Here is a 17276-nt window from a genome sequence, read left to right as displayed (position 1 = left end):
TGTGTGATGGGGAGGGGGGCTCTCTTTTCTGGACGCCCACCTTCCCCTCCCGTCCCGTCCAGGTCCTGGGCCATTACCTCCGCCGCCAGCGGGATCCCGCCTCCTTCCTCCGCGAAATCCGCGCTATCGCCAGCGACCCGGACGACAAGTTTTTCTTCAACGTGACCGACGAGGCGGCCCTCACCGACATCGTGGACGCCTTGGGAGACCGGATCTTCGGCCTCGAGGGTGGGCGGGCGCCGGGCCTGGACCGGGGACGGGGGGCACTGGGTCTCTCCCTCCGTCCCCGGTCGCCCTGAATCCCCCCGCATCCTTCGCCCCCCTCCGGCTCCAGGCTCCCACGAGGAGAACGAGAGCTCCTTCGGCCTGGAAATGTCCCAGATCGGCTTCTCCGTCCATGCGCAGCCAGTGAGTCCGGCGTGAAAGGCAGAACCCCCCCGCCCCCGTACAAGTTCTCCTCAGCCTCTTCTCCTGCCCCCCATGTTCTCCTCGGCCTCTCCTCCGTCAGCTCAGGCCAAGGCCTCCGCCCTCCTCCTCCTCCTTCTCCCCTAGCTCTGCTGCACCTCTTAGTGCCCCGTCCCTTGACCTCTTCCCCCCTCATCCCTCCTGTCCCCTTGGAGACGTCTCCAGGCGCCCTAGGCGACCCCCTCAGCCCCCTTGACTCCCCGTGACCCCTCCACGACCCCTCGACGACCCCCTCAGCCCCTTCGATTCCTCGTGACCTCCCCGTGACCCCCTCGCTGTCCTTCTCCCACCCTTCTCCCCCCTCCAGGACGGGATCCTGTTCGGCATGGTGGGCGCCTATGACTGGGGGGGGTCGGTGCTCTGGCTGTCGGGGGGCCGTCGCCTCTTCCCTCCCCGGGCCGCCCTGGAAGCCGAATTCCCCCCCGCGCTTCAGAACCACGCGGCCTACCTGGGTGAGGGCCAGGGGCGAGGCGGAGGCCGGGGTGGGGCCGGGGTCTCCCCGGGACGCCCCCCCAACCACCCCCTCCCCGGTCTCGATGGCGTCCCACGAGGCCCCCGGCCCCCCGCTCTCCCGCCGCCCCCAGGTTACTCCGTGTCCTCTCTGGTCCTCCCCGGGGGTCGCCGGCTGCTGCTGTCCGGGGCCCCGCGGTTCCAGCACCGGGGGAAGGTGGTCGCCTTCGAGCTCGGAGAGGACGGGACCGTGAGGGTCGCTCGCCGCCTCCTCGGGGAGCAGGTGGGCAGGGGGACGGGGAAGGGGGGCTGGGGCTCGGACGGTGGGAGGAGAAGAGCCCCCCCACTCACCCCGCGGCTTCTATCTACCCCACCGATCAGTACAGTGCCCTCCCTCTGCCCATCCGCCAAGCTCGCTCTCTTCCTCCCTTCAAGGCCCTGCTGAGAGCTCACCTCCTCCAGGAGGTCCAGGGACCATCCCTGTATGTTGCCGACTTGTACCTCCCAAGCGCTTAGTCCAGTGCTCTGCACACAGAAAGCGCTCAATAAATCCGACTGAATGAGTGAAGCAGCGTGGCTCAGTGGCCAGAGCCCGGGTTTGGGAGTCAGAGGTCGTGGGTTCTAATTCCAGCTCCGCCGCTTGTCAGCTGGGTGACTTTGGGCAAGTCACTTCTCTGGGCCTCAGTTCCCTCATCTGGAAAATGGGGATGAAGACCGGGAGCCTCACGCGGGACAACGTGATGACCTTGTATCTCCCCCGGCGCTTGGAAAAGTGCTCGGCACGTAGTAAGCGCTTAACAAATACCGTCGTTATCATCCCCCAGATCGGATCCTACTTTGGCAGTGAGCTCTGTCCCGTGGACGTGGACGGGGACGGGGTGACCGACGTCCTGCTGGTGGCCGCCCCCATGTTCCTGGGCCCCCAGAACCGAGAGACTGGACGGGTGTACATGTACAGCGTGGGCCAGGTGAGCCTCGTTCATTCCATTCGGTCGTATTTATTCATTCCTATTTATTGAGCGCTTACCGTGGGCAGAGCCCTGGGCTGAGAGCTTGGGCGAGGACAGTACAACAATAAACAGATCATGATTATTCTCAGATTATTATATATGTATTATATATAATATGTATCCATATAATGTGTATCCAGATTATTATTCATAAATATGTATTATCATCATCATCATCAATCGTATTTGTTGAGCGCTTACTATGTGCAGAGCACTGTACTAAGCGCTTATTATCACATATGTTATGTATCATAATATAAGATGTGATTATTAAAAGATGATTGTAAGGCTAAGGGAGGGCTCAGTGGGGGAAGGCCTCCTGAGGGCGGGGGGTAGATTATGATTATTCTCAGATTAATATATATATTATATATAATATGTATCCATATAATGTGTATTGTAATATAAGATGTGATTATTACAAGATGATTCCAAGGGTCAGGGAGGGCTCAGTAGGGGAAGGCCTCCTGAGGGCGGGGGGCAGATTATGATTATTCTCAGATTAATATATATATTATATATAATATGTATCCATATAATGTGTATTGTAATATAAGATGTGTTTATTAAAAGATGATTCCAAGGGTTAGGGAGGGCTCAGTGGGGGAAGGCCTCCTGAGGGTGGGGGGCAGATTATGATGATTATTCTCAGATTATTATTTATAAATATATATATATTATCCTATATGCTATGTATCATAATATAAGATGTGATTATTAAAAGATGATTCCAATGGTCAGGGAGGGCTCAGTGGGGGAAGGCCTCCTGAGGGCAGGGGGCAGATTATGATTATTCTCAGGTTATTATATATATATATATATATATAATATATATCCATATAATGTGTATCCAGATTATCATTTACAAATATATATATTATCCTATATGCTATGTATCATAATATAAGATGTGATTATTAAAAGATGATTGTAAGGGGTCAGGGAGGGCTCAGTGGGGGAAGGCCTCCTGAGGGTGTGGGGCAGATTATGATGATTATTCTCAGATTATTATATATTACATATTTATATATATATGTGTATATATATATAATATGTATCCATATAATGTGTATCGTAATATAAGATGTGATTATTAAAAGATGACTGTAAGGGTCAGGGAGGGCTCAGTAGGGGAAGGCCTCCTGAGGGTGGGGGGCAGATTATGATGATTATTCTCAGATTATTATATATATTACATATATATATATAATATGTATCCATATGATGTGTATCATAATATAAGATGTGATTATTAAAAGATGATTGTAAGGGTCAGGGAGGGCTCAGTGGGGGAAGGCCTCCTGAGGGCGGGGGGCAGATTATGATGATTATTCTCAGATTATTATATATATATATATATATATAATATATATAATATGTATCCATATGATGTGTATCGTAATATAAGATGTGATTATTAAAAGATGATTGTAAGGGTCAGGGAGGGCTCAGTGGGGGAAGGCCTCCTGAGGGCGGGGGGCAGATTATGATGATCATTCTCAGATTATTATATATATATATATATATATAATATATATAACATGTATCCATATGATGTGTATCGTAATATAAGATGTGATTATTAAAAGATGATTGTAAGGGTCAGGGAGGGCTCAGAGGGGGAAGGCCTCCTGAGGGCGGGGGGCAGATTATGATTATTCTCAGATTATTATATATATATATATATTCTATATAATATGTATCCATATAATGTGTATCGTAATATAAGGTGTGATTATTAAAAGATGATTGTAAGGGTCAGGGAAGGCCTGGAGCCTCTCCTGAGGTTGGGGGCCCGCCTGGGGTGTGGGGGCAGAGGCCTGAGCCTCGTCCTCCCGCCCCCCGTGTCCGTGTACCCCGTGTCCCCCGTGTCCCCCCCCCCCCGTGTCGGTGTCCCCCCCCCCGTCCCCCCAGGGCTCGCTGAGAGGGTCCGGCGTGCTGCGGGTGTGTCCGTGGCGGTGGGATTCCTCCCCTCAGGACGCGCGTCTGGGCTGGGCGCTGGCCGTGGTCAGGGACGTGAACGCGGACGGCCTGGCCGACGTGGCGGTGGGCGCGCCGCTGGAGGACGGACACCGGGGGGCGCTCTACCTCTTCCACGGCGCCCGCCCCGACCGCCTCAGCCCCACCCCCAAGCAGGTCGGCCGGGCGGGCGGGGCGGGCGCCGACGCCAGGGGGCGCTCCCGGGCCCGGGGGAGGGAGGGAGGGGGGCCGCCAGGGGGCGCTCCCGGACGGCGGAGGGAGGGAGGGAGGCAGTGTTGGGGGGGGGGGGGCAGGGGGCGCTCCCGGTCGGAGGGGGGGCAGTGTTGGGGTGGGGGGCCTGCAGGGGGCGCTCCCGGTCGGAGGGGGGGTAGTGTTGGGGTGGGGGGCCACCAGGGGGCGCTCCCAGTTGGGGGGGGTGGCCCCTGGGGGAGAAGAGGAGGCCAAGGGGGCGGGGTTTCATTCATTCATCCATCCATCCATCCATCTAAACATTCATCCATCCATCCATCCATCCATCCATCCATCCATTCATTCATCCATCCATCCATTCATGCATTCATTCATCCATCCATCCATCCATCCATCCATCCATCCATCCATCCATCCATTCATCAATCCATCCATCCATCCATCCATCCATCCATCCAATCATAATTCATTCATTCATTCATTTAATCGTATTTATTGAGCGCTTACTGTGTGCAGAGCACTGTACTAAGCACTTGGAAAGTACAAGTTGGCAACATATAGAGACGGTCCCTACCCAACAGCAGGCTCACATTCTAGAAGGGGGAGACAGACCCATCAATTTGTCCATCCATCCATCATCATCAATTGTATTTATAGAGCGCTTACTATGTGCAGAGCACTGTACTAAGCGCTTGGGAAGTACAAATTGGCAACATATAGAGACAGTCCCTACCCAACAGTGGGCTAACAGTCTAAAAGGGGGAGACAGACCCATCAATTTGTCCATCCATCCATCCATCCATCCATCCATCCATCCATCCATCCATCCATTCATCTATCCATCCATCCATCCATTCATCCATCCATCCATTCATCCATCCATCCATTCAATCATATCTATCGAGCACTTACTGTGTGCAGAGCATTCATTCATTCATTCAATTGTATTTATTGAGCGCTTACTGTGTGCAGAGCACTGTACTAAGCACTTGGGAAAGGACCAATCGGCAACATATAGAGACGGTCCCTACCCAACAGCAGGCTCACATTCTAGAGGGGGGAGACAGACAGTAGAACAAAACATTCATTCATTCATCCATCCATTCATTCACTCGTCTTTATTGAGCGATTACTGTGTGCAGAGCCCTGGACTAAGCGCTTGGGAAGTATACTTCGGCCACAGGTAGAGACAGTCCCTACCCAACAACGGGCTCACAGCCTAGAAGAAGGGAGACAGACAACAGAAGAAAACATTCATTCATCCATTCAGTCAATCGTATGTATTGAGCGCTTACTGTGTGCAGAGCCCTGGACTGAGCGCTTGGAAAGTACAATTAGGCAACGGAGAGAGACGGTCCCTACCCAAGGAAGTCCAAGTTGGCAACATCTAGAGACGGCCCCCACCCAACAACAGGCTCCCAGTCTAGAAGGGGGAGACAGCGAAACAGAACAAGTGGACAGGTGGCAATACCATCAGAATAAATAGAATTAGAGCTCCATACACATCATTAGTCAAATAAATAATGGAGTAATACAAATAGTACAAATATACACTATTTGTATAGTGTATATAGTGTATAGCTGAGGGGAGGTGGGTGGAGGCTGGCGGGTCCTCACGGCCCCCCGCTTCTCGTGGGCAGCGGGTGGCGGCAGCCTCGCTGGCACAAGGCCTCAGTTACTTTGGACGGAGCGTGGACGGCCGCCTGGACATGGACGGGGACCAGCTGGTGGACGTCGTCGTCGGGGCTCAGGGGGCAGCCGTCCTGCTCAGGTGCCAGGGCGAGGACGGGCCGGGCACGGGCCGGGCACGGGGCGGGCCGGGGGAGAGGGAGGAGGAGGGGAGAAAGAGAGGAGTCTCTTTTCCTTCCCTTTCGTGATGGTATTTGCTAAGCACTTACTATGTGCCAAGCATTCACTCAATCATATTTATTAATAATAATAATAGTAATAATTGTGGTATCTGTTAAGCACTGACTCTGTGCCAAGCACTGTTGTAGATACAAGGTCATCAGTTGGTCCCACATGGGGCTCATTCTTTTAATCCCCATTTTCCAGGGGAGAGGGAGAGGGACAAAAGGAGGAGGAGGAGGGGAGAAGGGGAGGAGTTGCTTTTCCTTTTCTTTCATGATGGTATTTGTTAAGCACTTACTATGTGCCAAGCATTCACTCAGTCATATTTATTAATGATAATAATAGTAATAATTGTGGTATTTGTTAAGCACTGACTCTGTGCCATGCACTGTTGTAGATACAAGGTCATCAGGTGGTCCCACATGGGGCTCATTCTTTTAATCCCCATTTTCCAGGGGAGAGGGAGAGGGGCAAAAGGAGGAGGAGGAGGGGAGAAGGGGAGGAGTTGCTTTTCCTTTTCTTTCATGATGGTATTTGTTAAGCACTTACTATGTGCCAAGCATTCACTCACTCATATTTATTATTAATAATAATAGTAATAATTGTGGTATTTGTTAAGCACTGACTCTGTGCCATGCACTGTTGTAGATACAAGGTCATCAGGTGGTCCCACATGGGGCTCATTCTTTTAATCCCCATTTTCCAGGGGAGAGGGAGAGGGACAAGAGGAGGAGGAGGAGGGGAGAAGGGAAGGAGTCGCTTTTCCTTTTCTTTCATGATGGTATTTGTTGAGCACTTACTATGTGCCAAGCATTCACTCAATCATATTTATTATTAATAATAATAGTAATAATTGTGGTATTTGTTAAGCCCTGACTCTGTGCCAAGCACTGTTGTAGATGCAAGGTCATCAGGTGGTCCCACATGGGGCTCATTCTTTTAATCCCCATTTTCCAGGGGAGAGGGAGGAGGGACAAGAGGAGGAGGAGGAGGGGAGAAGGGGAGGAGTCGCTTTTCCTTTTCTTTCCTGATGGTATTTGTTAAGCACTTACTATGTGCCAAGCATTCACTCAGTCATATTTATTAATGATAATAATAGTAATAATTGTGGTATTTGTTAAGCACTGACTCTGTGCCATGCACTGTTGTAGATACAAGGTCATCAGGTGGTCCCACATGGGGCTCATTCTTTTAATCCCCATTTTCCAGGGGAGAGGGAGGAGGGACAAGAGGAGGAGGAGGAGGGGAGAAGGGGAGGAGTCTCTTTTCCTTTTCTTTCGTGATGGTATTTGCTAAGCACTTACTATGTGCCAAGCATTCACTCACTCATATTTATTAATGATAATAATAGTAATAATTATGGTTTTTGTTAAGCACTTACTCTGGATCAAGCACTGTTGTAGATACAAGGTCATCGGGTGGTACCACTTGGGGCTCCCAGTCTTCATTCCCGTTTTCCAGATGAGGTCACTGAGGCCCAGAGAAGTGAAGGGGCTTACCCAGGGTCACACAGCGGACAAGTGGCAGAGCCGGGATTAGAACCCACGTCCTCTGACTCCCAAGCCCGGGCTCTCGCCACTGAGCCTCAAGAACAAGAGTTAACACGTTCCCTGCCCTTCAAGGAGCTTGCAGACTAGAGGAGAGAGTCGCACTGTCTGCTGTGTGACCTTGGGCAAGTGACATCACTTCTCTGGGCCTCAGTTCCCTCATCTGGAAAATGGGGATGGAGACTGGGAGCCCCCCGGGGGACAACCTGGTCACCTTGTAACCTCCCCAGTGCTTAGAATAGAGCTTAGCACATAGTAAGCACTTAACAAATACCATCATTATTATTATCCACCCCAGCGCTTAGTCCAAGCCCTGGCACAAAGTAAGCGCCTAACAAATGCCATATTTATTATTATAAATTAGTGTCTAGACCGTCAGCTGGTTGTGGACAGGGACTGTGTCTGTTTATTGTCTTATTGGACTCCTCCAAGTGCTTAGTACAGTGCTGTGCACACAGTCACGGCTCATGTGGCTCAGTGGAAAGAGCCTGGGCTTGGGAGCCAGAGGTCATGGGTTCTAATCCCGGCTCCGCCACTTGTCTGCTGGGTGACTTTGGGCAAGTCGCTTCACTTCTCTGGGCCTCAGTTACCTCATCTGTAAAATGGGGATTAATAATAATAATAATAATGGCATTTATTAAGCGCTTACTATGTGCAAACCACTGTTCTAAGCGCTGGGGAGGTTACAAGGTGATCAGGTTGTCCCATGGGGGCTCATTCATTCATTCATTCAATCGTATTTATTGAGCGCTTACTGTGCGCAGAGCACTGCACTAAGCGCTTGGGAAGTACACGTTGGCAACATATAGAGCCGGCCCCTAGCCAGCAGCGGGCTCACAGTCTAGAAGGGGGAGACAGGCAACAAAACAAAACTTATTAACAAAATAAAATAAATAGTAAAATCCATAGTCTTCATCCCCATTCACTCCAAAGCCCGGGCTTCTTCCACAGAGCCATGCTGCTGGTCACAACCTGATGGCTGTGTATCCCCCCTCAGCGCTTAGAACAGTGCTTTGCACATATTCAGAGCTTAACAAATGCCATCATTATTATTATTAAAGACGCTGGAATGAGTGAATGAATTATGGGTAGGTGATGGGTGGGGGTTCCCCTCGTCTCTCCCCCACCCGCTTTTCGCCGGTCCCCCCCCGGACTCGTCCTTGTCCCCGGCGGCTCCCACAGCTCCCGGCCCATCGTCCACCTGTCCCCGTCGCTGTCGGTGACCCCCGCCGCCATCAGCCTGCTGCGCCCAGACTGTCGCCGGCGCGGCCAGGCCGCGGCCTGCCTCACCGCCCGCCTCTGCTTCCGGCCTTCCTCGCGCTCCCCGGGCCGCTGGGACCCTCGCCTCCGTGAGCAGACTCGGCCCCAGCCCCCCGGGCCCCCAAACCCAGCCCCGTGGCCCCCGTCCCGCGGAGCCCTGAACCCCCTCCCCTGTCCTCGGCGTGTCCCCGCAGAGGTGCGCGTGTGGGCCGCGTTGGACGAGGCGGCGGCCGGGGCCCGGGCGGGCTTCGACGGGTCGGGCCCGCGCCTGGCCCCCAGGACCCTCCGGCTCTCGGTGGGAAACGTCACGTGCCACCCGCTCCACTTCCACGTGCTGGTGAGCGTGGGGGGGGACCGGGGTGGGGGGCCGCCCCCGGGGAAGGGGCCGGACCCCCTGAGTCCGGCCTTCCCGCAGGACACAACGGACTACCTGCGGCCCCTCGCCCTCGTGGTCAGCTTCGCCCTGGACCCCAGCCCCAGGCCGGAGCCCGTGCTGGACGAGGACTCTCCCTCCTCCCTGCGAAAGATGGTCCGTCCCCCCGCCCGGACCCCCGGGGTGGAAAGGGGGTCCCTCCCGTGACTCCCGACCCGAGGCGACTCTCGGCTTTTCCCCCGGCAGATCCCGTTCTTCAAGGACTGCGGCTCCGACGACCAGTGTGTCACCGACCTGGCGCTGCGGGCCCAGCTGGACGTCCACGGATCCCGGTGGGGGGCGGCCGGGGGGATTCGGTTGGGGGGACGGCCGGGAAGGCAGCGAGGCCTAGCGGGGCTGGGAGTCAGAGGGCCTGGGTTCGAATCCCGGCCCTGCCACCCGTCCGCCGGGTCGGCCTCGGGAGAGTCTCTGGGCCTCAGTCGCCCCATCTGGAAAATGGGGAGCCCCACGCGGGACAGGGACTGGGTCCAACCCGGTTAGCTTGGCTCTTTCCCAGGGCTCAGAACGGTGCTTGGTACGTAGTAAGCGCTAAACAAATAACTCAATTTGTTATTATTATTTTATTGCTACCTGATGGGGAGGGCCAGGCTGGGGGAGGGCTCAGGAATCCCCGCCCCCCACGGCCTCCAGCGGCCCCCCTTGACCTCCCCCTCCCCTCACGCCCACCCCCCGGCCTCTCGCCCCCCAGGCAGACCCCGTTCGTGGTGCGGGGCGGCGGGCGGCAGAAGGCAGCGGTGTCCGTGACGCTGGAGAATCGGAAGGAAAATGCCTACAATGCCAGTCTGGACCTCAGTTTCTCCCGCAACCTCCACCTGGCCAGCCTCACCCTCCAGGTGCCTCCTCAAGGCCCAGCGGGCCCGGGCACCCCAGGGAGGAGAAGAAGAATAATAATGATGGTATTTGTTAAGCGCTTACTATGTGCCAAGCACTGTTCTAAGCGCTGGAGAGGTTACAAGGTGATCAGGTTGTCCCACGTGGGGCTCCCAGTCTTCATCCCCATTTTACAGCGGAGGGAACTGAGGCACGGAGAAGAGACTTGTACAAGGTCCCGCAGCAGACAGGTGGCAGAGCCGGGATTAGAACCCAGGTCCTCTAACTCCCAAGCCTAGGCTCTGGCCACTAAACCGTGCTGAGAACACGGGGGTCGGAGGGAGGGGGGCCCGACAAGCAGCATGGCCTAGTGGTCAGAGCATGGACTTGGGGGGCAGAAGGTCATGGGTTCTAATCCAGGCTCCGCCACTTGTCTGCTGTGGGACCCTGGGCAAGTCACTTCACTTCTCCGGGCCTCAGTTCCCTCATCTGTCAAATGGGGATGGAGACTGGGAGCCCCACGGGGGACAGGGACTGCATCCAACCCAATTATCTTGTATCTGCCCCAGCGCGTAGAACAGTGCCTGGCACATAATAGTAGACGCTCAACAAATACCATAATTATAACGGGGAGAAGAACATGAAGATAGGAGCATGGGAGGGTTGGAAGGAGGGGGATCCGGGGACTGGAAGAAGAAGTGGCGTGGGAAGTTTGGAAGGGAGTGGCTATTGACCAGAGAGGTGGTGGGTTCTAATCCCGGCTCCGCCACTTGTCTGCTGTGTGACCTTGGGCAAGTCGCTTCACTTCTCTGGGCCTCAGTTCCCTCATCTGGAAAATGGGGATTAAGACCGTGAGCCCCACGTGGGGCAACATGATTGCCTTGTATGTACCCCAGCGCGTAGAACGGTGCTTGGCACCTAGTAAGCGCTCACCAGATACCATCATCATTCATCATCATCATCAATCGTATTTATTGAGCGCTTACTGTGTGCAGAGCACTGGACTAAGCGCTTGGGAAGTACAAATTGGCAACATTGTTATAATGATGATGATTTATTATCGACCCTTTTCCCCCCCCACCGTCCTCCGCAGAGAGACGCCCCCGTGAAGGTGGAGTGCACGGCCCGCTCCGCCCACGCCCGCTCCTGCAGCGTGGGCCACCCGGTCTTCCAAGCAGGTGCCGAGGTGAAGCCCAGGAATGGGGGACGGAAGGGGCAACTCCCTCTTGTCTTCCTCATCTTCCCCCTTCCTTCCCTCCCGTCTTCCTCATTCTTCCCCCTTCCTTCCCCCATCCTCATTCTTCCCCTCCCGTCTCGTCCTCGTTCTTCCCCCCATCCTCCTTCTTCCCTTCCCGTCTCGTCCTCGTTCTTCCCTCCATCCTCATCCTTCCCCTCCCGTCTCTTCCTCGTTCTTCCCTCCATCTTCATCCTTCCCCTCCCGCCTCTTCCTCTTTCTTCCCTCCGTCGACCTCCGCCCAGGTAACCTTCCTCCTGGAATTTGAGTTCAGCTGTACCACCCTCCAGAGCCGGGCCCTGGTGACGTTGACGGCCGGCAGGTGAGGGCCGGATTCCCCCCATCCCTGCCCGCTCTGGGGGTCTTGGAGGGGGTGGGGGGAATCCCACCTCGACCGTGAGCCCCACGCCGGACAGTGACCGTGCCCAAACTGATAACTTTGTACCTACCCCGGCGCTTAGAACATAGTCGGTGCTTAACGGTTATTATTATCGTTATTATCACCAGCCCAGGATGGGGGCCGGGAGGGTGGGGGCCCAGACCTTGCTAGAAGAAAATCGGATTGAACCCCCTTTACCAGTGACAGCTTGGAGGCCAACGCCACCCTCCGGGATAACACCGTCCAGTTGGAGGTCTTCGTCCGGTACGAGCCGGACCTCGTGGTCTCCAGGTACGAGACCCCCTTCCCCGAATCCCCTGGTCCCCGATGGAGGAGAGGAGCTCCCCGGGTCCGCCCCACGCCCGCTCCCCCTCACGGGATCCCCCGCATCTCCCCGTAGCGAGACGACCCTCCACCGCTACGAGGTCCACCCTCACGGGATCCTCCCCGCCGGGCCGGGCCCCGAGTTCAAAACCACGTTCAGGGTGAGAAATGGGGGGCGGGGGGGCGGAGGGTGAGCGGAGGGCTTGACCTGTGGACTGTCAGCTAGTCGTGGACGGGGACTGGGTCTGTTTATTGTCGTATTGGGCTCTCCGGTGCCCCGCACTCAGTAAGCGCTCGGTAAATACGACCGGGTGAGTGAATGAACTGGGCAAGGCGGGACTGGGTGAGGGTTCTGACGACTTGACACCCGTCCGCATGTTTTGTTTTGTCGTCCGTCTCCCCCTTCTAGCCTGTGAGCCCGTTGTTGGGTAGGGACCGGCTCTAGTTGTTGCCCACTTGGACTTCCCAAGCGCTTAGTCCAGTGCTCCGCACACAGGAAGCGCTCAATAAATACGATTGAATGAATGAGTGAATGAAAAGAGAGAGAGTTTTGCCCCTCAACCACCCCCTTGGGGGCTTCTTCCCCCGCCCCCCGACCCAGGTGCAGAACTTGGGCTGCTTCCCGGTCGACGGCCTCCGGTTGTCCGCCCTCCTGCCGGCCGAGCTGCCCGGGGGCGGCCGCTTCCTGTCCGTGACCAGGGTCCTGGTGGACAACGTGAGTCCGGAGACCCCTCCCCACCCGCCCCCGGCTCCTTCCCTCGCCCCCCGCCGCTCTCCCCGGGGGTGGGGAGACGCGGGTGTCGAGGTCAGAGCCCCCGCGGCCCGTATCCACCCCTAAGCAGGCGAGCTGCGTCGTGGAGGACCTGCCGGAGCCCCCTCCCCGGGCCCCTCCGGCCGCTGCCCGGCCGCAGCGCTGGAACTGCAGCTGGACCCGCTGCCAAGCCGTGCGGTGCCACCTGGGCCGGCTGGCGAAGGGGGCCCAGGCCTCGGTGGGGTTGCTGCGGGCGGCCTACGACCACTTCTTCCGCAAGGTGAGCGTTTAGGGGGCTCCCCTCTCCTCCTTCATTCATTCACTGAGCGCTTACTGTGTGCAGAGCACTGGACTGAGCGCTCGGGAAGCACAAGTTGGCTCTCTTCCTCCCTTCAAGGCCCTGCTGAGAGCTCACCTCCTCCAGGAGGCCTTCCCGGACTGAGCCCCTTCCTTCCTCTCCCCCTCGTCCCCCTCTCCATCCCCCCATCTTACCTCCTTCCCTTCCCCACAGCACCTGTATATATGTATATATGTTTGTACAGATTTATTACTCTATTTATTTTACTTGTACATATCTATTCTATTTATTTTATTTTGTTAGTATGTTTGGTTTTGTCCTCTGTCTCCCCCTTTTAGACTGTGAGCCCACTGTTGGGTAGGGACTGTCTCTATATGTTGCCAATTTGTACTTCCCAAGCGCTTAGTACAGTGCTCTGCACATAGTAAGCGCTCAATAAATACGATTGATTGATGATGATGATGATAATAATAATAATAATAATAATTTTGCCCCTCTCCCCCTTGGCTTGCTCCACCCACCCCCACACCCCTTGGCTCCTCTCCAGGCCCAGGTGAAGACGGTCACAGTGGTGAGCAGCTTCGAGCTGGGGACGGACAACGAATTGCTGACCCTGCCCGAGGCCGCGCGGCGGAGAGAGGTGTGGGGGCGGGCCCGGCGAAACCCCCTTCCCCTCCCTGGAGGGTTCGAATATCACCAATGTACCCCCCTCTGCCTCAGTTTCCCCCTCCTCCTCGCTCAGGGGGAGGTGGGGAGGGGCTGGGGGAGCAGGGCCCCGGAACGACCCCCCCCATCCAACCCCCACAGGAGCAGGGTGGCCCAGTGGAAAGACCCCGGGACGGTCGTGGGTTCTCATCCCGGGTCAGCTGTGTGACCTTGGGCCAGTCATTTCACTTCTCTGGGCCTCAGTTCCCGAAAACGGGGATGGAGACGGTGAACCCCACGTGGGGCAGGGACTGGGTCCAACCCGATTTGCTTGGAGCCACCCCAGCGCTTAGTCCAGTGCCTGGCACATAGTAAGCACTCAATAAATACGATCGAATGAATGAAGGGCACATAGTAAGCGCTTAACAGATGCCGTTATCATTAGTCTCTGGACCTCAATTTCCTCATCTGTAAAATGGGGATTAAGAGTGTGAGCCCTATATTCAATCATATTTAATGGGCGCTTACTGTGTGCAGAGCACTGTACTAAGCGCTTGGGAAGTACAATTTGGTAACATATAGAGACGGTCCCTACCCAACAGCAGGCTCACAGTCTAGACAGGGACTGTGTTCAACCTAACTCCTATCTACCCCAGCACTTAGTCCAGTGCCTGGCACATAGTAAGCACTCAATAAATACGATTGAATGAATGAATGGCACATAGTAAGCACTTAACAAATACCATTATCATTAGTCTATGGACCTCAATTCCCTCATCTGTAAAATGGGGATTAAGAGTGTGAGCCCTATATGAGACAGGGACTGTGTCCAACCTAACTCCTATCTACCCCAGCGCTCAGCACAGTGCCTGGCACATAGTAAGCGCTCAATAAATACGATTGAATGAATGAATGAATGAATGGCACATAGTAAGCGCTTAACAAATACCATTATCATTAGTCTCTGGACCTCAGTTCCCTCATCTGTAAAATGGGGATTAAGAGTGTGAGCCCTATATGGGACAGGGACTGTGTCCAATCTAACTCCTATCTACCCCAGCGCTTAGTACAGTGCCTGGCACATAGTAAGCGCCCAATAAATACGATTGAATGAATGAATGAATGAATGAATGGCACATAGTAAGCACTTAACAAAGACCATTATCATTAGTCTCTGGACCTCAATTCCCTCATCTGTAAAATGGGGATTAAGAGTGTGAGCCCTATATGAGACAGGGACTGTGTCCAACCTAACTCCTATCTACCCCAGCGCTCAGTACAGTGCCTGGCACATAGTAAGCGCATAACGAATACCATTATCATTACTCTCTGGACCTCAATTACCTCATCTGTAAACTGGGGATTCAGAGTGGGAGCCCCGTGTGGGACAGGGACTGTGTTCAACCTAACTTGTATCTTCCCCGGCGCTTAGTAATAATAATCATAATATTAATAATGGCATTTGTTAAGCACTTACTATGTGCCAAGCACTGTTCTAAGCGCTGGGGAGGTTACAAGCTGATCAGGTTGTCCCATGGGGGGGGCTCACAGTTTTAATCCCCATTTTCCAGATGAGGGAACTGAGGCCCAGAGGAGTGAAGTGACTGGCCCAAAGTCACCCAGCTGACAGGTGGCGGAGCCGGGATTTGAACCCATTTATTTATTTTGATGGTATTTATTAAGCGCTTACTATGCACAAAGCACTGTTCTAAGCGCTGGGGGGATACAAGGTAATCAGGTTGTGCCACAGGGGGGTCACAGTCTTAATCCCCATTTTACAGATGAGGTCACTGAGGCCCAGAGGAGTGAAGTGACTGGCCCAAAGTCACCCAGCTGACAGTTGGCAGAACCGGGATTTGAACCCATGACCTCTGCCTCCAAAGCCCGGGCTCTTCCCACTGAGCCAGGCTACAACGCCTGGCACATAGTAAGCGCTCAACAAGTGGCATAATGATTCATTCCTCTTCTGATTATCCACCCACAGAGCCTGCTAGAGGTGTTCCAGATTCGACAGGTCCCCGTCTCGCTGTGGATCTTTCTCGGCAGCGTTGTCGGGGGGCTGCTGCTTCTTGCCCTCATCGTCTTCTGCCTCTGGAAGGTAGGAGGGGCCGCGGGCCGGGCCTGGACGCTTCTGTCTGGCCTTTTTTAAAAAATAGTATTTGCTAAACGCTTACTCTGTGCCAGGCACTGTACTAAGCGCGGCGGTAGACATGAGCGTAACGGGTTGGGCGCAGTTCCCGTCCCACGTGGGGCTCGCCGTCTTCATCCCGTCTTCATGAGAAGCAGCGTGGCTCGGTGGAAAGAGCCCGGGCTTGGGAGTCAGAGGTCGCGGGTTCTAATCCCGGCTCTGCCGCTTGTCTGCTGGGTGACTTTGGGTGAGTCACTTGACTTCTCTGTGCCTCAGTTCCCTCATCTGTCAAATGGGGATGAAGACTGTGAGCCCCACGTGGGACAACCTAATCACCTTGTATCCACCCCCCACCCGGCGCATTGAACGGTGCTTTGCATATAATAATAACGGCATTTATTAAGCACTTAACTATGTGCAAAGCACTGTTCTAAGCGCTGGGGAGTTTACAAGGTGATCAGGTTGTCCCACGGGGGGCTCACAGTCTTCATCCCCATTTTACAGATGAGGGAACCGAGGCCCAGAGAAGTGACCTTGGGCGAGTCACTTTGCTTCTCTGGGCCTCGGTGACCTCTGCAAAATGGAGACTGACTGGGAGCCCCACGCGGGACAACCTGCTGACCTTGTATCTAGCCCAGCGCTTAGGACGGCGCTTGGCACATAGTAAGCGCTTAACAAACGCCACTATTATTTTTAGTATTATCCACTAGGGCTGGTTTTGGTGGTCAGGGGGTTGGGATGGGTCCGTGGCCTTCCTCGTGGTTTTCCCCCTCTTCTGCAGCTCGGGTTCTTCTCCCGCAAGAAAGTCCCTGAGGGAGAGGAGGAGACGGAGAGGCCGGAGCAGTGAACGGGACCCCCCCCCCCGGGGACCCCACACCCTCGTTCCATGCGCCTGCAGTCCCCTGACCCCCGGGGATAGGGGACGGAGGTGTATGGGGGTGGGGGACGCCACCAGGCCTGGACCTGAGGAGGAGGAGGAGGAGGAGGAGGAGGAAGGGGACAGATCAGCACCGAGAGACCCCCCCCCCCTTGCCCCCCACTTCTGGCTCCGGCATCCGCTGGATGGGAACCAGGCCTGGACCGGTCCAGCTGGACCCAAGGAAGAGGAGGATGGGGAAGGGTCAGCACGGAGACACCCCCCCTTTTGCCCCCCACCTCGACCCCCAGCCCTCATTCAGTCATTCCATCGTATTTATTGAGCGCTTCCTGTGTGCAGAGCACTGTACTAAGCGCTCGGGAAGCACAAGTCGACAACCTCTAGAGACGGTCCCTACCCAACGACGGGCTCACAGGCTGGAAGGGGGAGACGGACGACAAAACAAAACATGGAGACAGGTGTCAAAATCTTCAGAACAAGTAGAAGTAGAGCTTTGTGCACATTCATTCATTCAATTGTATTTATTGAGCGCTTCCTGCGTGCAGAGCACTGGACTAAGCGCTTGGGAAGTACAAACCGGCAACATCTAGAGAGGGTCCCGCAGTCCAGAAACTGTGAGAAACATCATTAACAAAATAAATAGAA

At 54.8% G+C, this 17276-nt stretch overlaps 1 protein-coding gene across 1 annotated transcript in view; it reads left to right on the top strand.

The window, feature by feature from the left end:
* Window positions 1–16915, top strand: part of ITGA10 (integrin subunit alpha 10) — a 35616-nt gene extending 18701 nt beyond the window's left edge. The window contains exons 9-29 of the mRNA XM_038768323.1: window positions 63–228; window positions 335–408; window positions 773–917; window positions 1050–1198; window positions 1740–1883; window positions 3840–4061; window positions 5735–5865; window positions 8675–8841; window positions 8947–9089; window positions 9168–9281; window positions 9372–9457; window positions 9874–10018; window positions 11089–11181; window positions 11475–11551; window positions 11810–11899; window positions 12009–12093; window positions 12534–12647; window positions 12775–12963; window positions 13529–13621; window positions 15611–15724; window positions 16536–16915. Of these exons, the coding sequence (XP_038624251.1) occupies window positions 63–228; window positions 335–408; window positions 773–917; window positions 1050–1198; window positions 1740–1883; window positions 3840–4061; window positions 5735–5865; window positions 8675–8841; window positions 8947–9089; window positions 9168–9281; window positions 9372–9457; window positions 9874–10018; window positions 11089–11181; window positions 11475–11551; window positions 11810–11899; window positions 12009–12093; window positions 12534–12647; window positions 12775–12963; window positions 13529–13621; window positions 15611–15724; window positions 16536–16601 (2607 nt within the window). The 3' untranslated portion in view covers window positions 16602–16915. The remainder of the gene's footprint in view (window positions 1–62; window positions 229–334; window positions 409–772; window positions 918–1049; window positions 1199–1739; window positions 1884–3839; window positions 4062–5734; window positions 5866–8674; window positions 8842–8946; window positions 9090–9167; window positions 9282–9371; window positions 9458–9873; window positions 10019–11088; window positions 11182–11474; window positions 11552–11809; window positions 11900–12008; window positions 12094–12533; window positions 12648–12774; window positions 12964–13528; window positions 13622–15610; window positions 15725–16535) is intronic.
* The last annotated feature ends 361 nt before the right edge of the window (window positions 16916–17276 follow it).

Source organism: Tachyglossus aculeatus, chromosome Y4 (genome assembly GCF_015852505.1).
Source record: "Tachyglossus aculeatus isolate mTacAcu1 chromosome Y4, mTacAcu1.pri, whole genome shotgun sequence".
NCBI classification, from domain to species: Eukaryota; Metazoa; Chordata; class Mammalia; order Monotremata; family Tachyglossidae; genus Tachyglossus; species Tachyglossus aculeatus.
This window is presented reverse-complemented; position numbering and strand designations above follow the sequence as displayed.